Consider the following 26,973-nt stretch of genomic DNA (forward strand, 5'->3'; position numbering starts at 1 on the left):
CACTGATTAAAAATTCTTAACTCCTCCTTATTCTCAAATATGAAATCAAAGTCTATTATCTTTAGCACACAAAAATAAATTATATAAAAAATATATGCCTTGTGAAGGCATTTTGCAGACGTTTGTGTCTCCTTGTATCCTTCACTCACTGAGACATGATTACATGAGGCTGAAAATAACGTATGACATCTGCTATAGTTTCCACTGTCACCGATCTCAACCTGATCCAATGCCAAAATGGAGAACGAAGTTGAAGTGACACCAACTAAGGAGAATAACGTTTAGGAGAAATGTTATTGGATTGTTCTTCTGCATCACTTTGTCGCTCTTTTCCCAATGGCTTTCTGTAGGTGCTTGGTTTTTCATTTAATTTTGTATTTTTGTATTTGAAATGCTGCATTTATTGTCCAACAAAACCAAAACAGTTTTGAAACCCTGTTCTGTTCCTGTAACCTTTAAGCAACATGTATGACTCAAATCTGCTCCCCCTCGAGGAAGACAGACTGTTGTCTTTGCCTTTGAAACCTATGGCATGTTATGAACTCTCCTTTGCTCTCTGAGTCACTTTAACAGGTACCAGATCACAAGCCTACGCTTAAAAATAAATAAATAAATAAATAAATGCCACCTGTACTGTTTACAAACACTGGCTCATTTATAATAAGGTTTTGGTTTAAAAAATCGGTAGAAATCAGGATGCTTTTAGATGCTTTATATTCATTTATTGACATTAACACACGTTTGAAGTTAGATAACGTGCCTGGCAAGTACAAGCTAATTATCGTTGACTGGCATTTCAGCAACAAAACTTATAGTCTCTCGCATGAAACTGTAGAAATGAAAAAGCGTTATATTAAATATTAATTAAATTAAATATTTTAAATATTATAAACCTATAGAAACGAAGGTTTCTCTTACAAATGAAAGGAAAATCTTACAAAATATTCAGACAGCATTCTGTCTATTTTAGATGCATGAATGCAAATGCATCAACTGTACGGATTGTCATACACGCATACATTTCTTTGCATGTACGTCAATGAGATAATGCATAAAAATCGGACCTATTGTCCAAATGTATGTTCTGAAAGTATTTGCTTGGATCCCCCCCATTTATTTTTTTTTCGCATGTGAGTTTTTCCATCAAACTGTAGGATTTGTTTGATTATAATTTCATACATTTTAATTACTACTGTCAATCTAGTGATTGAAAAGGACCGTAGTGGTCGTGCTGAACTCATCTGTATTAGACTCTTTTGTAACATTGTTTGGATTTTGTGAAAGCTGGTGAATTGCGTCTGACTATAAAAACAGTTTTGCCTTTTTATTCGGTCAGCGCAGGTTAAAGTACGTATCGGATCTGAACAGTTCCACAGACAGTGATTCGGTTGGAGCTGGAATGCGAGGTCAAAAATGTCCAAGAAACCGGAAAATGTAGAAATTAGCAACAAAAGATTCAGACATCGAACAATCCGTGTAAAACATTTCAGCCTTTTTTTTTTTTTAATGACCTTGCGGATGTGACGCAATGTGACACCTACAGACTGAAATATAACTACAGAAGATGTGCTGCAGTCCTGGATTTTATGGAAAGGCTATAGCTAACATTGGATTTCTCTGTGTGTAAAGTGTGTATAAGCAAAGGATTTTCAATTTGACTAGAAAAAGGGAGTTTTACCTGTTTGCCGTTGTGAGTAACAGAAGACAGAATGGTTCTCAGGGTCTTAAAGCCCATGGCAATGTCCAGCAGATGAGCAGCGAAGAAGAAGTTATTGTAGTGGCCCAGGATGGACATGGTCATGTACCACGCTAGGTACAAGAATGACTAGAAACACACACACACACACACACACACACACACACACAATAAAAAAATACAAACAAGGTCATGCTGGTGTGCTTTATTAATAAGTATAATGCTTTATTGCCTGGAAGAAGTTATTTACATTATCTGTGAAGACGACTCCTAACTTCCAGATCTGGTATTTTACATCAACAGAGTTCAATCTGTTAGTGAAAAAGAGAGAGAGAGAGAGAAAGAGAGAGAGAGAGAGAGAGAGAGAGAGAGAGAGAGAGAGAGAGAGAGAGAGAGAGATTACCTAAAATATATAACAAAATGAGAAAATCTCAGTAAACGGAGAAATAATTTCATAATTAGATTTCACTTAAAGAAATAACAGACATGTTTTATACAAGCACATGTATTTTTTGATATAGTTATATTATATATATATATATATATATATATATATATATATATATATATATATATATATATATATATATATATATATATATTTATATTTATATATTTCAAATGGTTTTGACTTAACAAAAATGACTTGCTTTGAAATAGCAGCCAACCAACAATAGCAACGGACAAGAGAAATAAAAATTATTATCCAAAATATGCTACTAAATAAACCCCCCAAAAAACTACTACTACTAATAATAATAAAATTAATAACAATAATGATAATTTGGAAAATTTAGCTACCAAATAGAAAATATTCTTTAAAGTTTATAAACCTAAAAATATACCTGCCCTCAATGTAGATCGTGTGATTTTTGTAAATCGTGTGACCTTTAGTGATTACCGCCCCCTGCTGGAATATGTTTAAAATACACCCTGAATTGAGAGCCATTGCTATTGCGGATTTGACACTGTGAAATATTTTGCTGCTGTCTGAACCTTGAACACGCGCGCGCACACACACACACACACACACACACACACACACACACACACACACACACACACACACACACACACACACGTACACGTGCACGGACATTTCACACTCCCACGTGTTTAAACTCACACAGCAGCTAGTGAGCTGTCTTTCTTGGGTTTCTTCTTCTCATGGGCATCACTAAAGTCCAGCGCAGCTTTGTCCATCCCCAGCAGCTCACTGATTCTGTCATTGCCGTAAAATTCTCCGTATTTATCCATCACCTGTAGATACACGCATACGCACACACACACATTCTGATCATACCTGTTGATAATCCTTAATGTCACTGAATTACTGTTACAGTAAACACATTCATCATAATATTTAAATGAATAATCAAACACAAGGAAGCAGCTTTATTGCATGTGCCAGTGCTGTTCAGCCTGCTGTCCTACCTTCCTCTTCACAAACTTATCCCAGTAGTTGTTTGGAAAGGACCTGAGAACCAAAGAAAAATACACACGTATGAGGAAAAGAGTATAACGCACTGTACACTCTGGTGGGTCGTTCATGAACAATTCGTTTATTTTGAACGAGTCTTTAATGTGACTCAGAAGAACGAGTCGTTTCAAAGAGTGATTCATTTATGTTCTACTGGACGCGCATGAGCAAAGCGTCGCAACATCTCTGTAGGTTATACACAGGAAACAGAATCACATCGTTTATTGAGTCCTATGGTCCGAGTTGTTCGTTCTTTTATCACCTGACTTCCATAAAAGAGGTTTTTGGTCAGAATCTTGACATTATTGTTACAATAATCATGGTCACATGACAAAAGAACTAACTGTACGGATCAGAAGATCAGCGCGACTCATTCTGTTCATCATAATCTGTCCTTAGCCTCATTGCCCTAATTTTATTATTGGAACTACAGTCAAAGTTTGTGCATGTAGACATGTTGGGGGATCTGCGTATTGAAAATAAAATCTTCTACTATTTCTGAACAAAGAAATTAAATTAACTAAATAAAAAAAAAAAATGAAACATTTTTGTTCATTTTGATGAACGTTTCAAAGAACCAATTTCCGATTTTCCAAACACTAGTTTCAAGAAATAGGTAAAACTAGGCATATAGGGCGCAACCATCTGGGGGGTGAGAGGTTTCATTAAAAAATTCAGAAAAAGCAGTCAAAAGACAATAATAGCCGACAACCATTTGGGAACCCTTGTGTGGCCTTCAGCTCAAACTGACTCTTTTGCAAACTTTGGGTTTCCGATCAGACGGTTGTGAGTTCAAGCCCCAGTATCACCAATTCGGCCTTTTTGGGGCACCTCAGCAAGGCCTTTAACCCTCTGTGCACCAGGGGTGATGCATCATGGCTTCCTAACATCGCTTGAATATGCGAAGAAAGAATTTCACTGTGCTGTAATGTACCTGAGACAAGTTAAAATCAAATTCCTTTTCTTTATCATTTTAGTAACTTCACAGCCTTGGTGTATTTTGTGCCACAAAAAACATTTTAAATATTGTAAAACCCATAATAAGGTCCTCGTGGTAAATCTGAAACCAAAACACGATTTTAGGTCAAAGACACGAAATAAGACTCTTGTGACGCTTCATATCTAGAGAAAAAAATTTGCTTCGGTGAATCGGCATGAAGTTAACGATGCGATGCATCAATTTGAAAAATTGTGCAACGCTTACAAGCACTTGTATGCAATGCATCTTTCTTTTTCTTTTTTTTTTTTTACATATTTGCAAAAAAGGACTTATTTATATATAATTATTAGTAGATGCGCTATATTTTTATTATTTTATAAATTGACAGATAATTTGTGACCAATATTTTAGATGTAGATTGATTCCTTTTCGCTAAACTGTTTCCCGAGGCGTGTCCTGAAAGTCACATAGAATACAGATTTACATGGCAGAGGTAGAGCTGCATCTTCCTGGAGACAGAACAGGTAAAGAACCTCTGTTTGTATTTATTTATTGCACCACAAAGGCCTGTTTGTGGAAGGGCCATGTGTCAGCGGTCAGAAGGCAGTTGAGCAAATGTATGATTTGTTGTCTGTCTGAACCAAAGAAATAAAAGCGAACTAACTGTAAAACATAACATCATGTTTTTTTCATTGCATCAAATTTAATTGTGTTGAATCAAATCGAAATCGAATCGCACTGCATCGTAATAGGAGGGAATCGTATCGCATCGTGTAGGTTTATATGTGTCTTTAATGTATCGTATTGTTGGCTATGCTTCGAGATGCGAATCGCATCGGCCTCAGTTATAGAGATGCACATACTTAGTAGGAGTAGTGGTGTTTTTGAACAAATACATTTCACCCTTGCAAGCTGCAGCTGGTGGTTAAGGACACCGAACACCTTCTAAATTTACCAAGTGCAGAAGGAGGAGGAGGAGGTACATTTGTTGCATGCAGTACAGTAGGTACGGTTTTCCTTATTACAATGCTGCAGAGAGAGATGTACAACTAATTCTCACTGCTTATGATCATTAATCTAGTTCTTGTACTGCAGACATGAATGCAGACATACATTTCTGTTGTCATAAAATATTGTGTTTTAGAGAAAAGCGACTGATATCTGTTTAAGCAGGAAAAAAAAAAGTCAATGCAAATGGTAGTTTATGAGCTTTCCAGTTGTGTTTGACAGCTGGCATTTGTCTTGGTGTTTTACACACTGCTTTGAATATAAAAAGGGAGTGATATAAGTAAAAGCTAAACACAATAATAATTAAAAACCATATAGAAGGAAAACATAATGCTATGCTGATTATATTGAATTGTTAAGAAGAAACCAGGTGAGGCAGTGGCTTATCTTTATGTACAACAACAGTGTAATCTGCTTTTTTTCTTTCAAACAAAAATAAACACTAAGCTGGAGATGAACCTCCACTGCCATTGCCTATGGCTGGTATTTAAGCCGTAATTATTTTCCTGGATGCCTGGTGCAACTTCTTTTATTCAGTAATAGATGCTCAGTGATCTGTAATGGTCTGGGCTGCTATCTGGCATTCCCCTGTGAAGGTGTGTGTGTGTGTGTGTGTGTGTGTGTGTGTGTGTGTGTATTAAAAATGCCTTTAACTCACTGTGTGTTGATGACCAGTCTGTCCCACTGGCCTTTAATGTCATCCTCTGATGGCTGCTCTGTAATATACAACCCATCAAACTCCAGCTTCCTGGCCACCTCCTTCTCCCTCTTAAAGATCACCAAGGGAACCTGGACAAGACAGAGACAGATGACGTATGTGCCTTTTAGCAAACTGGATTGTGTAGATGTGATTTTTGGAGCTAAGAAATGGATCCATACCGACTGCAGAAGCCCATTAAAAAGTTCTTGATGGCCAAAAAAATAATATGGTAATGGATATTTTATTATTACAGCTTTTCGACGCAATAAAACACACTTCCTCAGAACAGTTCCATCCCATTATTTTCAAACGACTGATAGTTAGCGGCTCATCACATTATCGCATTCAGGTAAACAGAAGTTGAAAATCTGCGGATTATAAACCCTCATGGCAATAAATTAAACCATAAAATGACAACCAGCACCAGTGTTTCCCGCCGTGTTCCACCAGTTTGTCTCTTCTCGGGATACAGAAAGAAAACCTAAATATTTACATTCAAGTCAAAGATAATTTTTTTTCTTTTAAGTTACTGGGAAGTATGACAGCGTTTTAGTGCCACGTCAAAAATAAAAAAAAATTCTGAGAATAAGGTAGAAATATTTGAAAATAAAGTCGAAATTCCGGGAATAGAGTCGAAATATTTGAAAATAAAGTCGAAATTCCGGGAATAGAGTCGAAATATTTGAAAATAAAGTCAAAATTACAGGAATAAAGTCGAAATGTTTTGAGAATAAATTTGAAATTACTGGAATAAAGTGGAAATATTTTGAGAATAAAGTCGAAAACAGCTACAGCAATTATGTAGAAAACCTAATTTATTCAGAATAGTTTTTTATTGTTATTTATTGTTGTATATATTGTTATTGTTATTTATTAAAATCGCCTTTTTGTGCAGTTTGAAATCGCGACCACTGGTCAACCCCAAGGATATCGACAGATCTTGCTTAAGCGCCCAGCAGTGGCAGCTTGTGGTGGGATATGAACCTATGACCTCATGGGTTCATCTTATCCACTGAGCTACCACTTCACTACGGTGTGTGTTTCAGTGTCATGTTAAAAAAAAAAAAACACAGAACATCAGAATAAAGTCGTAGTATTTTAAGAAAAAAAGTTACTAGAATTAAATCATAGCAATATGAGAATAAAGCGTTGAGCGCGCAGGTGCTCAACTCTTTCAGGGTCGAATTTCTTTAATCATCATCATCATAGTCTCTTGAGAAACAACATCTCCTCTTCGAATAGCATGCAGATGTAACTTTAACCATCAGTTGCTCAGCTGTATAACTGAGATATTTGTAAGTTGCTCTGGATAGTGACGTTTGCTAAACTGTAAATGTAAAAATAAAGAAATGTAAACTACAAACCCCTTTATATGCAGTATAAGCCCATTATCATGTAGGGAAAATGTACTGTTTCACATGAAAAATTTTACTTATGTACATATCCTAATTATCCTACAGGTACAGTCTACAAATCGAATGTAATGAAAGGCAACTGGGTATAAAGACACATCATTTTCTGATCGCAGCACAGCAATACTGGAAACACTACAAATAAGAACATGAATATTTTGGCTTATAGTGTGTACACAATTTTAAACATTATGTCACTTAACAAACTATTAATTTTCTAAACTAAAGTTGATTATGTTTATAGTTTAGACGTTTGTCCTTTACAGGCATTAGAGCCCCACCTTTAGGCAGTAGTACCCGATGATGCAGAAAAAAGATATGATGGTGTGAAGGATGGCGAGGATGCGCAGTGTGGGCTCCATGTAGCCACTACTCTCCTCTAGGACAAAGTGTACAGTAACGGGCCGATCGTTGGAAGAGTCGCCTTGTGTGTCCCACCGCAGCCCACTGTCCAGCGATGATGAGCTGTACACCACCTGCTTTTCCTCTTTTACTGCAGATGAAGTGGAAACCTGCAAGCAGCAGACAGCAAGTATATAAAACCAATAGATTAAAACCTGTGCTAGGAATAAACAGATATTATATTTCAGGTACAGTGTTCATCTGGTCGGAGATAAACCTGCACTGGGACTGGGACCCTACAGGGTCACGCAAACTAATTTCATTACAATGTATTAACAATGCTCACTCATTCATCCTTAGTAACTGCCTGTTTGGGTTTATTGTAGTTTGTAGTAGTTTTATACAGAAAATCTCTGTAGGGACATTGAAAATGATAATAAGACATAAAATACTGTATACAAATACAGGTATAGGGAGCACTAAACGTCCCATAGGAAAACCTGCAATGAAACAAAGAATACAAAGCAAATCTGAAGCTTCAGCACAATGCTATACATTGAAAGCTTCTTGTTGATCTTTTGTTGATTTTTAATTCAGTCACTGTATTTCTACTGGAAAACTTTCTCTAATAGAAATGTTTTTTTTTTGCCTATTTTAAAAAGGAAATATTGTCTTTAAGCCACTGAGATACAGTTGGTAGTCTGGGGGATTTTCAAAGAGTCGCCACTGGCTCGCTCATCAGGGACAAACTTACAATTATACGACATAAATTTGTACATTCCTTATTACCACATTATCTCTGTAAAGCTGCTTTGAGACAATGTCCATTGTTAAAAGCGCATAACAAAAATTGAGTGAACTGAATTGAGCTACTCTCGATTAAAAACATGTACCCTAAACACGGCCTACGAAGAGGGTGAGAAATCTTATCAAACACATCTCTCATCTATGTATATCTATGTATATTAGATTTATTTATTTATTTATATTCATTGCTATTTGCACTTCTGGTTAGATGCTAAAAGCATTTAATTCAATTCAATTCTTTTTTTTTGTATTGCACTTTTAACAATAAACATGGTCTCAAAGCAGCTTTACACAGATAATGTGGTGATAAAAATTTATATGCTGTAAGAGTAAGTTTGTCCCTGAAGAGTGAGCCGATGGCGACTGTCGCGAGCAAAAAAAACCCGAGATGGCATAAGGAAGAAACCTTGAGAGGAACCAGACTCAAGAGGGAACCCTTCCTCATCTGGGTTGCACCAAATGTCCAGCCCTGTATTTGTACTCTGAATCGTGACAAAGTTTAATCTAATCTATTCTACACACAGTATAGAGTATATGGTGAGATTAGTTCTGTCACTCGGCATGTCGGTGCTCTCACGGCGCAGACTCACCTTGTAGAACAGCAGGATGAAGTTAATTGCAAAGGCCACAAACAAAGCCAGCATTCTCATGTTGTAGAAATTCCGCGCAAAATAGTTCTGTAATAGGACACAAAAGGAAAACATCATAAATCATCTGTGTCAGCAGTGGAGAAGTAGATAACAGGAGATTTTGCTGGGACATGATCCATAAGTCCATGAATGAATCTTCCCATGAATAACATGCCATGGGAATAGAACTCAATAAGAACGCATCAGCAGCTTCTAAACGTCTATTTCGAACATCTTCTGATCTAATCTGAATGACAGTGCATGACTAGTCCTGAGTAGTTTTAGTGTAGTTTTAGTGCTTTTTTATGGGTAGAGATTCACTCCATTTATTTTTAGCAAATTCATGAGACGCTCTCTTACTAGTAGCTTGCGCTGGTAGGCGATGATCTTCTTCCAGAAGGCAGACTCTTGTAGATCGGGCTCATCTGATTTGGACGAGCGGGTCAACTGTGTCTTCCTTTTCTTTGGAGCGTCCTTCTTTTTTTCCTTTTTCTCCCCGTCCTCGCCTCTGTCGCAGACACAAATATTCACTGCTGTTAATCAGTAGTAGAAGCTCAGGTACTCGATTCTGAAATATATCACCACACTGAACAACAGTAGGAAGATTGTGTGTGGGTCTTTGCATGTATAGAAATCATACTCTGCTTTCTCAGACACTGTCTTGGTCTCCTCTTCCTTCTCGTCAGTTGATGATGATGAACCCTTCACCTTAAAAAAAGGAAAAAAAGGAAAAAAAAATACAACATTTATTTTTCAAGAATGTTGTCTACATATAATAATATTGAATATGCGGTATTTTGGGGGCATTTTGGCCACATTTACAAAGTTGTGGTCAATTTATAGCACAAATCAGGAAAAACGTGCCATTACATATTAGGAAAATGCTGATTAAGGTGTGCCAGTGTTGACAGAGCAGTTGTTCTGGAGACAAAATAAGAGTTTGTAATAAACATGTTCAACAGATCATTAGTGTCATAATTAGAGCCCCAGGAATCCTGGAAATTATATGCAAATGCAGGTCAAATTTAACACCGAGATCCAGAAAAGTAGGTATGCCCTAACTTACGATGGAGACAGTCGAGACCTAGCCCACCCAGGAGTCTTGAAGAATTGGTGATTAGTGTACTGTAATTGATTAATAATTAAACAAATTCAGCAATTTTCACTACCGCACTCTATAAACTATACTAAGGCATCTTACAAGGTGGGAGATGTGTAGATCCTGGCAGTGACCCACAGTATCGTACTGCGCTATTGTCAATGTACGATCGAAAAAAAAAAATTAATTGTATTTTAAACCATAATTCCACCTGTACTGTCAATAAAAGTCAATATATACAATCAATACTGAAGCTCTTCAAATCAGTTTTTTGGGAGACTTTTAATGATTGTGAAGCGCTCTCTGTAGTTTTTGTATATCAGTGATGTTAGATGGAATTCTGGGTGATATATGCCCTTACTGTGTGTCTTCTGCGAAGTTCAGGTGAAGGTGTAGGTGTAGGTGGCATAGGGGTAGTAAGCAGGTCTGTCAGGCTGGCGTTGGGGTTATGTGGCATAAGTTTGTACTGTCCTCCTTCCCTCCTCAAGTCCAGTCCGAATATATCAGACAGCAAGTCGGTGTCTTCGGCAGCCACCGCGAGGTCGGCCAAGTCTTCATCGGGCGTTTTCTCCGCATGTTTCCTCTCCACCTCCTCGCTCTCGCCTCTCACCTCGTCCTGTGTCGGGTCAGGCATGTTAGCCAGCAGCTCGGACACCTTCATGGTCTTGGCGCCCTCCACCAATCCTCCACCCAGGAAGCTGTTGTAGATGATGCGGAAGAAGCCACGGGCCACGCTGAAGGCGAAGTGCAGCAGCCCCATGAGCACATTCCAGCAGAAAGCAGCCAGTGTGGTCACCATGTCCTTCACAGTCATCTTCTTCGCCTTCTTCAGCTGCTTCTTCAGACTCTTCATGGACAGCACCTTAAATTTCAGCACGTTCGGTTACATCATGCTTCGATTTCAATTTTGTATATGTGGTGGATCAAATATATCCTGATGTTATTAAATGGAAAATACGCTCAGAAAAATGACACAATGAATATAAGCATCATTTCAATAAGAATATTTTTTATATAAAATTCTAATGAATGTAATAACATGAGGTTAACATCTATAATAGGGTTATAGCACTTGTACTAGTCTGTCAAATGAGCATATGTTTACATATATAAGCCTCCCTTATGCCGGGCTCACACTGTGAGATTTTAGCCACGATTTAGTCGTCTGAGATACCTTTTTAAAATCCTAAACTATTCCTATAATTCTGGGCTGAAATCATTAGTCTTTGTTAGTTTGTTTGACATGTTTACAGCTGATTATTGGCCTTTGCAATAATTCTTTTCTCCCAAGAAAAACTCTGGCAGGGTCAGAAGATTTTAGACATTTTCCCTTAGTGTGACTCCTCCTACAGTTACGTCAAACCAAAAGAAGGGAAAATGAGTGTTTGTATGAGGTTCTTATTAAAAAGGCATGTCATGAACCAAATGAACTAAACGGATCGTTTTTGTTTGCCGCTAGCTACTGAACGTGTCATGGACTGATGACGTAAAACTTCGGACGAGTGTTTTTCTTGTGTGCGTCAGTTTCTGAATACGAACGCTTTTTACGTGTTTAATTACCATAGAAAACTGTTAAGTAAAAAGCTTGACATGGCTTAATGTTAATAGATCCATAACTTGACAGCGTACCCCCCCCCAAAAAAAAAAAAAAAAAAAGCTAACTCAACCAAATTGTTTGTCTGTACATACTATGCTTTTATTTTTTTTATTGTGTTCACTGAGTTTGGTCTTTTAAAAACAGTGTCTCAGCGCATTAAGTAACGTTAAGCTTTTTCCTTAATGGTCTACGGGTGAAAAGTGCTTAACATGCAATTAAACAGGTAACGTTCATATTCTGTATTAATCTGCTTATCTGTACATAGTTTGCTTCATTATTAGCGTGTTTACTGATTTTGCTCTTTTATAAACGCTGTCATATCGCATTAACCCACGTTAAGCATATCTCATGTTAAGCGTTTTTGAATGTCCACATTAAGACAATTGAGATCCTACAGCGTGACAAGGGGAACATGTTTGTACAGTCTGACAAGCAACAATCACAGCGACTATAAAAATTGCACAATGTGCATCGGTCATTAGGCAAAAAACACATTTACAATAACGTTAATCGCACCTTCATGAGCAGAACGACGTTGTAGCGGAGAGCAAACAGTGCCGAGCATACTGTGCTGATGGAGAAGAAGCCCATGTCTGGGGTTTCCTCCTCAGGTTTATCACGCTCATTCTCTTCTTTGCTCGCGGAGCGCTCTCCTGCGTCCGACATCTGTGCAGCCAGCTGCATCTCAAATATGGTGTCTTCGCAGAAATTAACGAACAGCTCCATCTTCTCCTTCTCGCCGCCCTCGTTCACGACGTCGAAGATGAACTGGCGCTTAGACTCTTTCACCTGTGGCTTCTCCCACTGCGTGCGGCTCGACTCGCTTATCTCGAAGTACACGCGCTCAATGCGCTTGGCGCTGCCCATGATCTCGATGCGGCCCAGGTAAGGCTGGAAGTAATTGAGCACGCTCTCGGCCAGCTCCAGGAACGTCTGCAGGCGCGAGTCGTGGGGCATGTGCTCCGACAGGTTGGTCAGAAGCACGGCCACGTTAAAGCCGATGTCCTTGGCTGGCTCGTGAAAGCGCTCCACAAATTCCTCGTAATCGAGCAGCTCGTTTTCGTCCGTTTCGGCGCACGACAGCAGGAACTCCGTCTCGGACTGCGTGTAGTGCTTGTGGCTCTCCATGGCTTTGTGAAAGTCTCGCTTGGAGATGACCCCCTTCCCGTCCGGGTCGTACTCTTTGAAAGCATCCGACGACGTGAGATCTTTCAGCTTAAGGAACATGTCGAAGAACTTGAGAATCATCTCCACGTTGTTGGAAGACTCAACCAACATGTCAACCATCTGCTTTCCGATGGTGCCGTTGACAACGTTCCCTGAGGAAAGACTCATTTGAATTTTACGACTTAGTAATGCTATGTGGAGAAATATATATATATATATATATATATATATATATATATATATATATATATATATATATATATATATATATATATATATATATATATATATATATTTTTTTTTTTATATGGAATAGCTCGTGGATTATTACCCTCTAACATGGAGAGCAGCATTACCACCATGTCCTTCTGCAGATCCATGAGCTCTTTCAGGAGGTCAATCTGGCTTGAATCCTGTATCATTACAAACAGGCAGGATATTATGTACATATAGAGTACAGACCAAAAGTTTGGACACACCTTCTCATTCAAAGAGTTTTCTTTATTTTCATGACTTTAAAAATTGTAGAGTCACACTGAAGGCATCAAGGGCTATTTGACCAAGAAGGAGAGTGATGGGGTGCTGCGCCAGATGACCTGGCCTCCACAGTCACCGGACCCGAACCCAATCGAGATGGTTTAGGGGTGAGCTGGACCGCAGAGTGAAGGCAAAAGGGCCAACAAGTGCCAAGCATCTCTCGGGGAACTCCTTCAAGACTGTTGGAAGACTATTTCAGGTGACTACCTCTTGAAGCTCATCAAGAGAATGCCAAGAGTGTGCAAAGCAGTAATCAAAGCAAAAGGTGGCTACTTTGAAGAACCTAGAATATGACATTTTTCAGTTGTTTCACACTTTTTTGTTATGTATATAATTCCATATATAATTCCACATGTGTTAATTCATAGTTTTGATGCCTTCAGTGTGAATCTACAATTTCCATAGTCATGAAAATAAAGAAAACTCTTTGAATGAGAAGGTGTGTCCAAACTTTTGGTCTGTACTGTATACTGAGCATGACAGGTTTAACCCTTTTTTGTGCCAGTTTGCTGTTTTTAGACGCCTACCTGGGAGAGCTTCATCTGCATGTGTGCAAAAACATGGAGAAACCCGACCACGGCGTCCCATAGGCGACTGTGTGCCAGGCTCTGCTGGTTCCCTGTGCAAGGTCCCTGTAGCAAAACATGACAAGAACCTTAACAGGCTGCTATTCATTGCATTGAGGATTTACGTTTTTTTTTATATACTTGGATAGAGTCGTTTTAAATTGGAAAAGGATGTCAAAAAGGAGTTTTTTTATAACTTCTAATAAAGCCACCAAAACTGCCGCCCCTTTTTTATTTCATGAAGTTTATTAGCCACGATGTAAAGAACATCACACAAAGATAAAACAAAATGTATAAAAAAAATTGTGGATTGATAAACCTATAATAAACAAATAAATAACTGCAGATGAGATTTGCATTTCACATGCTGGCAAATCAAATTAAATCGCCTAATTTGCCTGTGCAAGCGAAAGTGCAGCGTAGCAGCAATGCACCAAAAAACGGACAAAAATTAATTCATAGAATTCAATTAGAGCAAAATATACCTTTACAAAATCCCAACCATTTTTCTTTTTTTAAATCACAGCCTACAGGATGCTAATGTGTCGGTCATGGATCTTGGAAAGTCACACTTAAATCCGTCATGTTGGGGGGTTGGTGTTCACTCATGCACATACAATTTTTTTATTAAAAGGTCTTTCTTTTCACATTTCTACTTATAGCATTATCATAATAGGCTGTATATTAACTTATTGGGAGAAAACCGGTAGTTCTATGTAAAATTACACATTGAGCACCCCCATATAACCAAAATGGCACGATCCTTATTTCTTAACATCCTAAGATTCGATTCAAAAATTAGTAGTTGAATCAGGCTTCTCCTATTGAATCATCAAATCTTTTAATAATCGGGATCACCACTAGTATGAAGACACGGTGCTGGATGATGAAACCTGAGGCTCAAATACACTATTTCCTTGCAGGAGGTCCTTAGAAAGAACTTCTCTGAATTGATTGAGCGAGCGAAATTCCTTGTAGACTCTGAGGATTAAATGGACCTCTGCCAACATGCACTTTATTTTCCCCCACACATGAGCTGCTACAAACAATGTCAATTCTATAATCTAAGCCCAAACCTAATTTACACAGGTTTTACTGTGAATTACTGTGCCATATCTTTTAGGTTTAAAGTGATTTAGCAGTTCAGGCAGTGTTGTAAATCAAAATCAGTAGGATGAGATAAAATAATCCAGAGCTCGCTAGTGTGAGACCCTTAAGTAGAATGTATTTACATGCCTGTCTGTCGGGAAGTAAAAAATATACCGTCACAACACCACCTACGGAAACAGTACCTGAATGTACTCCGTAAGAGTATTGAAGACCTGCTTAGCCACATTTATAGCTTTGGAGAAATTCCGCTGACCCTGCTCATCGATCACATCCTTCCCCGAATAGTACCAGTAAAAATCACTGATGGACTCCTGGTGAAACGAAAAATTGCAATTAACAGCATTTATCAATTTCAGTTCCTGGAAAAATAGAAGATTGTGTAACGGCTAATAAATATCCTGTTGCTCCCAATGCACTGTGGGTAAAACAATCGGCCCTTCAGCAAACAAACATTCAAACATGCAGACCTTCTATTTGTTTTTATTATGCAGTGTATTTTCAGAAAAGACATGCCAATTTAATTATTACTACTGCTAAATACATTGTTCCACCTGCAGGGTCTCACCTGGACTCTAAGCAGGTAGTCCACGGTGGAGATGATGATGTTGACAGTCGTGTTATTCCCCGTTTGCGTTCTCAGGTAGTTCTGGAAATCTGTGGCATAGCACACACTTTATGAAAACAATAATTAGGCAAGCACAGCACATTTTTATCCCCAGAAATGTTTAGTTGCATTGTTTAACATTTTAACACAAAAATGTCAGATTTTTATATTTTTCGTGTTAAAATAAACTCTTTTTAACATCAGTCTTCCCGTAATAATCATAGTGTCTGAAACACCACTTTTGGACAGTCACACACTTTTCTTTTGCAATTCTGCCTCTGTATTCCAGCAAAATAGATTTAAAATAAAGCGATCAGTAGGGGATTAGAGTGTAGAATGATGGCAGATTTCTTTCTCTGCGAAAAAATTATCATCGTCAACACATCAAGTCGAGAACACTCTCAAGAAAGGACTTGCATCAGTGTCAAAGTTAACAATCAGGAGATTTCTTCATGAATATATATACTGAGGGTTTCCTTCAAGACGCAACCCTCTGGCAACAATAAAGAACAGAAAAGCCAAATTAAACTGGTAGGGAAAAAAGATAATGGAGAAGGAAAGGAGAGGCTTATGATCCAAAGCACACCACAACAATAGTCAAGCATGGAGGCAGAGGTAAAATTACAAAAAATTGCATCACTGTCCAAACACTAATGGATCTGACTGTACAAAGGTTTATTACTGTTAAAGTGTTACAGACTACATAATAAACCCAATATTTACCATATTTTTCACTATTTTTGTCTTGTACAGCAGCATCTGAAAAAAAATTCTTACAGACTGGCATGCTGGTCTACTGGATGTTGGGATTTACCTGAGCTCCTTAAACTGGAATAAAATTGATATTTATTTGCACAATAAAAGCTTAGACTAGTGATGGTAAGATTCAGCTATCGGCATTAGTGCATCTGCATAAAAGTTAACAATGTGATACATTGATTGAAAAAACTGTGCATTGGATACAATTTGGCATTTGTATGGCGATGCATCATTTTTAACATATTTACATGGTTAAAAAAGGGTTTATTTATATATAATTATATATTTTTATTATTTCTATACTTTTATTATTTAGAAAGTGACCAATAAATTGTGACCAATATTTGATATGTAGATTGATTTCTCGTCGCTAAACTGTTTCTCGATCACGTTCTCTCGGCCCCCGCTGCTGCTACATGAATATGCAACACTACGAATCCGAGGCGTGTCCTGAGACTCACAGAGAATACAGATTAACATGGCAGAGATAGAGCCGCGTCTTCCTGGAGACAAAACAGCAAAAAAACCTCTGGTTCAATTTCAGCGTTTTTTGCATGCACTACAAAGGTCTGTATGTGAAAGGGCCATGCGTTAGAAGTCAGAAGACACTAGAAATGTAAATGTACGATTTGCTGTCTGTATGAACCAAAGAAATAAAAGTGAACTGTCTATCTCTTATTGAATTGCATAGCATCATATTTTGATGCACCGAATCGCATTTTTAATCGTATTGCTGGCTATGCATCGAGTTCGGCTTCAGTTATGGGGATGCTCATCCCCGATATATAATGATAATCGAAAATAAAAAGTGCATCTGTTATACAGCAAATGTGAAATAGAATTTATACCCATGTTGCTGTAAAAATGAAACAAAACCGTCGTTTAATGGTACAGAACATTGCAGAGTAATGAGCAGAACGCGGCCTCATGATAGAGCCGAGAGTGTGTTTCTCACCCGAATTGTGTCCTTCACAGAGCAGCTGCAGGAAGCGGAACAGGTCACATGTGAACTCGTCATCCTGCATCACCTTTTCGCCTGCACGGCCGGACCAGAGCACACGCGTGTTACAGTCGGCATGGAAACCAATGCCACACAGCTACAACGTCTGAGAGAGGCACATGGGTCCAGCATAGCCCTCACACACACTCGTACACGTGACCACGCACACACACACATACTGATGGAGGACACTACACGCTATCTGAGAGCGTAAAACCATATAGGTAATGGAAGGAGTTGAGCAGCATCTTGTTCCTGTGCCTCTCAGCGCACTACAGGACGACTCATATAAACATCTACACCAGCTTTTTATTTAAAAAGAAAATAAGGCATTGATTCCTCTGTCAGCTTTACCTTTTTGGTGACTCAACTGCAATTAATAGCTTTGACATCATTTCCTGTTTAGTCCAAAGGTAATAGTTGAGTCAAAGCATATATGGTATTAATGGGGATTCCTTCCTTATTTGCACTTTTACGTATTTTTTTTTATGCACAGGTTTGGATTTTTCAGCCAAAAAGAATGTCAGACTGGTGTGCGTGCAGCTGTAGAGACACGGATGGAATAAAATGCTGCGTTAACCATGCAGAAGGCTTCTCACGGTTAATGAATGTGGGAGCCCCGGCCAAGGGTGATTCTGAGATGACCCTGAGTACAATATAAAACTCTGATAACAATGAGCACAGATCTCGTTCATTTCACAACAGCTACACTGCAGCTAAGCCTGAAAGTGCTTTCATTTAGTTGCATAGGCAACCTGAACTTTTTTTTTCCCACCTAAGAAAAGGGCCAATAAAAAAAAAGGTAATAATAATAATAATAATAATAATAATAATAATAATAATAAGCATCATCATAATTTTTTATTTTTTTTTTGCTGAGAATTTTTTTGACAAAATGCACTTTCAGGCTTATTTTCATCTGATGATAAACCAGAACAGAAGCCTTACAAAAACACACTGCAATTTCACAGCATCTCTACGTTCATATTTGCTGAACAACAAAAAAGCATAGAATTCTAACACATCTTATTTACGTCAACAATTCTGTCAGCTTATCATCTAACAATGCAACTTTATGCAGCAATAGAAAGTACTGTTAATACACAGTAGCGATCACATAGTCCTGGCAACAACAAAAAAAGATCTGTGGATAAAACATTTGATTTGGTTAGACTTCCTCTGGTCTATCATTCTCGTTACTGTCCGAGTGTAAAACTGCACTTTTTCAGAGTGTGTTGGAAAATGGAACCACTCAACGGAAACATGGAAGGAGAACACGAAAAGAATTCCGAGTGAAAACACAACACCGATCATCGGATAATAGCGTTAAAAAAAAATAAGAAACAAACTGACCAAATCAAACAACTGTCACTCCAGAAAAGAAAAAAAAATGGGAGGAAAAAAAAGGGAAAGTGACTGAACAAATGAAAACAACAATGAGTACACCACAGGACAGACTGAACAGCCTGGAGAGTAAACGAGGGAGAGTAGGTGGAAACGGAGGAGAAAGGAGAGAGGAAAAGAGAAAATAAGTTCGGGGAGGAAGAGGCTACGGAATCAGCTGTCACACCAGCGCAGCCAGGAAAGCCACGAGTCCATAAAGACGCAACACGTAAAGATTACAGAGAGGAATACAGCACTGAGACACGCAGCCAATGCGGCAGGAAGGAAGGGACAGGACACAGGGACGTAACGGAGGAGGTGTAGAGGGGAAGGGAAACTACAAAACACCTAACTGCTCTTACATCGAGCGTGCCAGAAACTGTGCAAATCCTGAGAGGGAGGCAAAAACAGGTGTGTGATTGGCTACAGGTCTACAGGGCATTCCTCCGATACGCCTTTCCCCGACACAGAGCCGGTGCTGGTGTCAGAGGGTCGCAGATTTAAACAACCACTGAAATTTGAACTAATAATAAAGTAGGTGTGATTATTCTCAAAAGCACTGCAGTAAATTATATATATATATATATATATATTAGAGGTCGACCGATACTGATAGCTAAGTTGGATCATACTTCCTGATAACCAATTAAACAAGCAATAGTTTGTCAAATGTATATTGGATAAAAAAAATAATTATAAAAAAAAAATAAAAAATACACTCCATTAAAACAGTATTGAACATAATTGAAAAAATAAATAAAAATATACAATACTTAATCATTAAAATGTGTGCCTATATATATATATATATATATTAGAGCTGCTAAAATTAATGTGACATTTAATTTAACAGCACAAATTTTATTAAAGAACTAATTATTTATTTAATACAAATATGACAAAATAAGTATAAAAGGCGAAATTAAATATTTCAATGCACCACACATTCATTTACAACGTCCTTTCTGTATATATACACTACAGACCAAAAGTTTGGACACACCTTCTCATTCAAAGAGTTTTCTTTATTTTCATGACTATGAAAATTGTAGAGTCACACTGAAGGCATCAAGGGCTATTTGACCAAGAAGGAGAGTGATGGGGTGCTGCGGCAGATGACCTGGCCTCCACAGTCACCAGACCTGAACCCAATCGAGATGGTTTATGGGTAAGCTGGACGCAAGAGTGAAGGCAAAAGGGCCAACAAGTGCCAAGCATCTCTCGGGGAACTCCTTCAAGACTGTTGGAAGACCATTTCAGGTGACTACCTCTTGAAGCTCATCAAGAGAATGCCAAGAGTGTGCAAAGCAGTAATCAAAGCAAAAGGTGGCTACTTTGAAGAACCTAGAATATGACATTTTTCAGTTGTTTCACACTTTTTTGTTATGTATATAATTCCATATATAATTCCACATGTGTTAATTCATAGTTTTGATGCCTTCAGTGTGAATCTACAATTTTCATAGTCATGAAAATAAAGAAAACTCTTTGAATGAGAAGGTGTGTCCAAACTTTTGGTCTGTACTGTGTATATATATATATATATATATAAAAACACTCTTTACATAATCATTAAACATTTGTTTTACTGATGCGCCAAGTCTTCCATCAAGCACCAAAATCCACCATGGTGCACACATCCGGGAATTAAAACTGTCCGTGTGGAAACATAGCAAAGGTTTTGTTTGGTGTCCTGATGATTTTCGGAATTTTCAACACTTTAAAACATGCTCTAAAATGAATATAGTTTCACTAACAATAAACATACATTTGTATAAAGCATCAATATTTGTCCATGTCCACATTAATGAGAGTATAAAAAAATTGGAATGTGTTAATTTAAGGTACATTTAGAACGAATACAAATGTGCGATAAGTCGCGATTAATCGTGAGCTAACTCATGACAATCATGATTAATCGCAATTAAATATTTTCAATTATTCAATATTTTATTATAATTATTTATATGATTTATAATGATTATATATTAATGTATTTACAACCCTATCTCAATAATTATCTAATAATAAAATGTTGTTTAATATAACATTTCCAGATGTTTATTTTAGAATAAAAAAGTATATTCATATTTCACAGTTTTGCACGATGTTCATTATTAAAAAAAAATTCAACATTTATTCATTATTCAAAAAAAAGGTCAATTCTCCATTTTAGACATTATTCATATCCTTAAATACATTATAAATAAGATGCAGTAGCTCCGCCCCATCTTATGGTATTACCAATTTTTCACTCAAGCCAAGAACAGATTTTGGAAGCTGAGAGCTGGATCTTTGTTTTGTTTTTTATTGCGTGTGCAACACATTGACGCTTTCTTCGAATCCGGCACCAGCACTGGCACTGTGTGGGTGGAAATGTGCTGTAAGAGAACCAGTGGATGAATAAACAGTTGCTAATCGAGCTTAGAGAGGACTGGAAAGGGCTGAATCTAAGGGCCGATCGAGGGGGAGTCAGAGGAAGAACAAGAAAGAGAGGATGTGGACTGATTACGTATGGGACACCGTGAAAGGGCTCAGGACCTGAACAGAGAGGACACAAAGCTAAGAAATCACAGCAAAATGGCAGAAGTGCATAATTACCACGCTCATGGGTGATGACTGAGGAGGGGGAGACAGTACATGAACCCAAAAGAAGAAAAAAGAAAAAGGAAAGAAAATAGTGAGAGGTCAAATAGATTACAAAGTCCAACTTTTTTTTTTTTTTTTTGTCTTTTTGAGTGGGAAGAGATGAACTTGGATTCATTCATCGACGTTCCGGTTTATGAATCGCTCTAAACACAAAAGCTGTGGAGGTCGTAGAGCCGATGTCCTGCTTGGAGAGCACAGAAAATGCTACAAGTCAACTGGCTGTTTAAAATGAAGAAACTCGTAAAATCTGAAAGTGTGTGTACGCAATTGATTACATTTTTAATATACTTTTACCTATGAACCTCTCATATGTTCTAAAATAATTAATTAATCTTAATGTATCTAAAATGCTACATTAAAAAAATTATAAAATAGTGACAATCAGGATGCTACTGATACAGTACAAGAATTGCATGTAACAAATTTACAATATATAACTAGATTAAATAACTAGATATAGAATATATAACTAGATTAAATAACTAGATATAGAATATATAACTAGATCAAACAACTAGATATAGAATATATAACTAGATCAAACAACTCGATATAGAATATATGACTAGATCAAACAACTCGATATAGAATATATGACTAGATCAAACAACTAGATATAGAATATATAACTAGATCAAACAACTAGATATAGAATATATAACTAGATTAAATAACTAGATATAGAATATATAACTAGATCAAACAACTAGATATAGAATATATAACTAGATCAAATAACTCGATATAGAATATATAACTAGATCAAACAACTCGATATAGAATATATGACTAGATCAAACAACTCGATATAGAATATATGACTAGATCAAACAACTAGATATAGAATATATAACTAGATCAAACAACTAGATATAGAATATATAACTAGATTAAATAACTAGATATAGAATATCTAACTAGATCAAACAACTAGATATAGAATATATAATTAGATCAAATAACTCGATATAGAATATATAACTAGATCAAACAACTCGATATAGAATATATGACTAGATCAAACAACTAGATATAGAATATATAACTAGATCAAACAACTCGATATAGAATATATAACTAGATCAAACAACTAGATATAGAATATATGACTAGATCAAACAACTAGATATAGAATATATAACTAGATCAAACAACTAGATATAGAATATATAACTAGATCAAACAACTAGATATAGAATATATAACTAGATCAAACAAAAAGTGGAAGAAAAACTTAATTATTTACTGGATTGTCTAATTATTACTGCTTTGATGTCATTTTGACTGGACACGACTGTAATTTAGCAGGAACGTAGCTGACTGAATCCATTAGAAAGTGCAGAGGTTTGTTTGATAGAGCAATAAAAGACAGCACATGCCTCGGTTCAATATAAGGGTATTATGACAAAAAAAAAAAAAAAAAGGAAAACAAAAGAAATTGGAACAACAGGGAAAATTAGGTTTCATTTTCATGAAGATCTGGAGATGACAAGAAAATAAATCTGATCTTATCAAACTGAAAGACTTTTTGCTTAAAAATAAGTAGGAAAAAAAAAAAAATGTGTCAAGACAATAAATGCCGAAAAGTGGCAGTGTGAAACCTACGTTAATATCATCTACCTTCAATAACTTTTTAGCATTTATTGTCCTACAGAGATTTTTTTGTCATGGTACCCTTAATGATAAATCAACATTTTTTAAATAATTCATCATCAGCTTTCAAAGTCTATGTCAAGTAAAGGAGGATTTGGATTAGCATCAGTCAATCTGATCTGTGAAGTGTAAATGATGACTTCTGAAAGAGCAGAACAAACATCCATTTGATCGAACAGCAACAATGGATTTAAAAAAAAAAAAAAAAGGTTTAACTCCTGTTAATATGGCAGGTTTTGTGATAGAAAATAAAATAACGCAGGATAAATCAGGTCTGGCATCCTCCCCTCCCCCCACAATGTGAAATTACAACATATGATAGAAGTTTAATAAAAATAATACAAATAATAATAATGAAAATAATCAATTAAAAATAAATTAAATTATATATATATATATATATATATATATAAAAAATCAGAAACTTTTTAAAGAAACTTTATTTTTTAAAAGAGCCTAGTTGCATAAGTATACACACCCTTTCATCATTCAGGATATAACACAGAATGAACACATGCAATCCCATGTTCAAAGGAAATCATCATACAATGATTTTTAATAATCCAAATAAAGGTTTCTTTAGGGTTTTATTCACACATTTATGGTTTCATCTGACTGCTAAAGCCATCATTCTTGAAAAGCCTATACATGCATGCATGATACTTGAAAAGAATCGATCAAAGTAAAGACCATCAGCCAAAAAACAGAGACAATAGAGCACTACAGTGACCTCACAGAGGACAGGACAGCCCTCTACAATGAATGAAAGTGAAATAAAAAATATATGAAAGCGCAAGACAAGAAATGCACTAGGGACGCTGTCAAAAGACCTACATTAATAGAACATCAGGAACATCTGACAAGTTGATAAATACACTGTATGTAACAACACTCATAAACTTTACATGTCTGAACTATGGGATATTGTAATGAAGCTAGACCAAAGCCCTTTCTCACAAAAGTTCAACAACCCACACCATGTGGCAAAATGTGGTCTGATGTGAAAGTTCATAATTAACATAATTCCGAGAAGAAAATAAATAAATATGGTGAAGCATGGTGGTGTCAGCATCATGCTTTATAGGTGCTTTTTTTTTTAGCCAGAACTGAGGGTTTTTTTTTATCAAGGTTAACCCTTTAATGCCAAATGTATTATATTTGATACAAGTTTCTGAGACCTCTGCACCACCTGCATCAACAATACTTTCCTCAAAAACCTGTTGAATACAATTTAAAACTTGTCTTCTGCCCCCTATTGGAGTCTTTTCCAATATGGCTGCCTTCATAAATTGACTTGCTAGTTTTTTGCAGGGACATCTTTGCAGATTTTTAAAAAGTTGTGGTAAAAAAAAAAAGTTTGTTGTTACTGATTTTTTAAATATAAATATGTACTTTTTTTTGAAACAACTAATAATTAATTTATATTTTTAAAATAATTTTATAGTAAAATTGTGTTGAAATGATGGGTCGTCTTCTTCTTTGGTGGGCTGCTGCTGTTACCAGCGGATCATCTGTCTCCATATCACTCTGTGCTCTACATCTGCCTCTTTCAAAACAACTACCCGCATGTCTTCCCTCACCACATCCATAAACTTGGCCTTCCTCTTCTCCTCCTTCCTGGTGTCTCCATCCTCAGCATTCTCCTACCGATATACCCCATGTCCCTCCTCTGCACATGTCCAAACTCGTCACTCCCGATAAAAACCTCAACATCTTCAGCTCTGCTACCTCCAGCTCCATCTCCTGTCTTTTATTCAATGCCACTGTCTCTAAAACATACAACATCGCAGGTCTCACCACAGTCCTATAAACTTTCCCTTTCACTCTTGCAGATACTCTTCTAACACAAATCACTCCTGCTATCACTCTTCTCCACCAACTCCACCCTGCCTGCACTCTTTTCTTCACTTCTCTAACACAATCTCCATTACTTTGCACTGTTGAACCCAGGGATTTAAACTCTTCCAACTTGTCCACTGCAATCACATCACTCCAGTTCTCTCCCTCTCATTCAAACACGTCTTACTCCTACTGATTTTATTCTCCGTCTCTCCAGCGTGCACCTCCACCTCTCCAGGCTCATCTCAACCTGTTCTTTACTCTTGCCACAAATCACATTTTCATCCCTAAAAGACAGAGTGATTTAATCAAATCAAAAGGTGCTTCAAAAAAGTATTATTTCAAGGGTGGGGAAACTTATGCAACAAGGTCATTTTTTTCCCCTACAATAGTTTCTAATGGTTTTTCACCACATGTTTATTCACTGTAATTTCACACTGGGTGTGGGGAAAATTCTAACATGATTCATCTTGGTTCTTATTTTTGTTTTTAACATCACAAAAACCTGATATTTTAACAGGGGTGTGCAGACTTTCATATGAAATGTATGTAGACACTCATACACACGTTGCAAAAAAAAATACAAAAATTTAAAATCATATAAATGAAATTAAATATGATTCATACAAAGACAGAATTGATCTAAACATTGAAAATTGTGATGATGAATGTAGACATCATGGATGATTAATGAAAAAAAAAATCTATAATTCTGGCATTAAAGAAATAGAGAGACGAGATGTCATATGAGAATAACCACATGGTTTGGTGGTAAATACTAAACCTTGGGGTAGTGGCCAATTTACAACACTGTATTTTAGAAAAATAAAAGTAGAAAACAATGAGTAATAGAGCAGATTATTTGGATATTGCTATGATAAACAGAATATTAAACTTTAGTATAGAATAGATGTTAGATTGGATTTTTTTTTGCCTCCCATTTCATTAACATACCTGAACCTTCCTCCGTCACCATGCCCAGGCCCTCGGCTTTATTCTGCCTCTCGAAAGCATTCAGGTCGAGAACGCTGGAGTAAAGACAGATTTTTATTGTGCTGCACAAACATTAAAATGCTCATTGCACAACAATCGTTTCCTGATAAAGTTTACCTGCAAGACTGCATAAGTCCTGCCAGGCTCTGGAAGAATCCGACATCCTTTTTATCCTTCAGGTAGTCCAGCATTTTCTACAAGTGGATGTTTCATTTGTAGTTGCATAAAAGACGACATACAAAGCAAGAAAAAAAAAACCGGCTCCACTTTTATACCCAACACCCACAAGTAATTTAACATGGCCTTACCTGCTGCACTGTGGAATTTCCACCATTTAGTATAGCAATGCCCAGCTTTAGTGTAGACGCCACCATCGGCCCCATCTCACCTGCACACAAAGTCAATACAATGTCACCACCTCGCACTGTAGAGACACAACTGACGAAAAAATTTGCGCAGTGTATAAACTCGAGGTTCATCTACTCCACTCATGAAGTTTTTTTCTGCTTTTGAAAGTATAGTTGATAATCCCTACAGGCTTATAATGATCAAAGCTTTTACAAACCGTCATTTTAGGCTTCTATCAACATATTTTCCAGATAATCAGCGAGCAATAAAGGGACCTGGTTGTTCATTGCCCCTAATGGTGTAGACTCAAATGTATTCAGTTAAACTACTGAACGAGGAATACACTATATATTGGGGGTGTAACGTTACATGTATTGTACCAAAATTTTTCGATACAGGGCTTTCGGTTCGGTACACATGTTTACCAAATGCAATCCTTTTTCGTGCAGAACATAGTTACAATCCGAGTTCCCCCTTCGGAACGTATTAAGTGGAAGACCGCAAGTTTGTTTAGTCTCCACTTCGCACGTTTTTATTATCATTAAGTTTGAAAACATACACAACATTGCCAAGAATATAAAAAAGAAACTAAAGTTAGTGTGGCTCCTCACTCTGTAATGGAAATTTAACCGAACCGTGAATTTTGTGTACCGTT

General features: G+C 36.9%; 1 protein-coding gene across 10 annotated transcripts in view; it reads right to left on the reverse strand.

Moving 5' to 3' along the window:
- ryr2a (ryanodine receptor 2a (cardiac)) overlaps positions 1 to 26,973 on the reverse strand; it is a 245,986-nt gene that overhangs the window by 12,059 nt on the left and 206,954 nt on the right. For 7 of the 10 annotated variants that reach the window (XM_083556368.1, XM_083556367.1, XM_083556366.1 and 4 more), the window contains 20 exons: positions 26,279 to 26,358; positions 26,088 to 26,164; positions 25,932 to 26,005; positions 21,438 to 21,455; positions 17,409 to 17,489; positions 15,656 to 15,744; positions 15,273 to 15,401; positions 13,942 to 14,046; positions 13,209 to 13,290; positions 12,227 to 13,029; positions 10,475 to 10,975; positions 9,655 to 9,722; positions 9,375 to 9,522; positions 8,976 to 9,062; positions 7,518 to 7,748; positions 5,783 to 5,913; positions 3,131 to 3,173; positions 2,823 to 2,956; positions 1,947 to 2,007; positions 1,679 to 1,825 (listed from right to left, as the gene is read on the reverse strand). In XM_083556368.1, the coding sequence (XP_083412494.1) occupies positions 1,679 to 1,825; positions 1,947 to 2,007; positions 2,823 to 2,956; positions 3,131 to 3,173; positions 5,783 to 5,913; positions 7,518 to 7,748; positions 8,976 to 9,062; positions 9,375 to 9,522; positions 9,655 to 9,722; positions 10,475 to 10,975; positions 12,227 to 13,029; positions 13,209 to 13,290; positions 13,942 to 14,046; positions 15,273 to 15,401; positions 15,656 to 15,744; positions 17,409 to 17,489; positions 21,438 to 21,455; positions 25,932 to 26,005; positions 26,088 to 26,164; positions 26,279 to 26,358 (3,089 nt within the window). The remainder of the gene's footprint in view (positions 1 to 1,678; positions 1,826 to 1,946; positions 2,008 to 2,822; positions 2,957 to 3,130; positions 3,174 to 5,782; positions 5,914 to 7,517; positions 7,749 to 8,975; positions 9,063 to 9,374; positions 9,523 to 9,654; positions 9,723 to 10,474; positions 10,976 to 12,226; positions 13,030 to 13,208; positions 13,291 to 13,941; positions 14,047 to 15,272; positions 15,402 to 15,655; positions 15,745 to 17,408; positions 17,490 to 21,437; positions 21,456 to 25,931; positions 26,006 to 26,087; positions 26,165 to 26,278; positions 26,359 to 26,973) is intronic. The other 3 variants (XM_083556369.1, XM_083556361.1, XM_083556364.1) reach the window with 1 other exon arrangement.

This window comes from Silurus aristotelis (assembly GCF_946808225.1).
Source record: "Silurus aristotelis genome assembly, chromosome: 12".
NCBI classification, from domain to species: Eukaryota; Metazoa; Chordata; class Actinopteri; order Siluriformes; family Siluridae; genus Silurus; species Silurus aristotelis.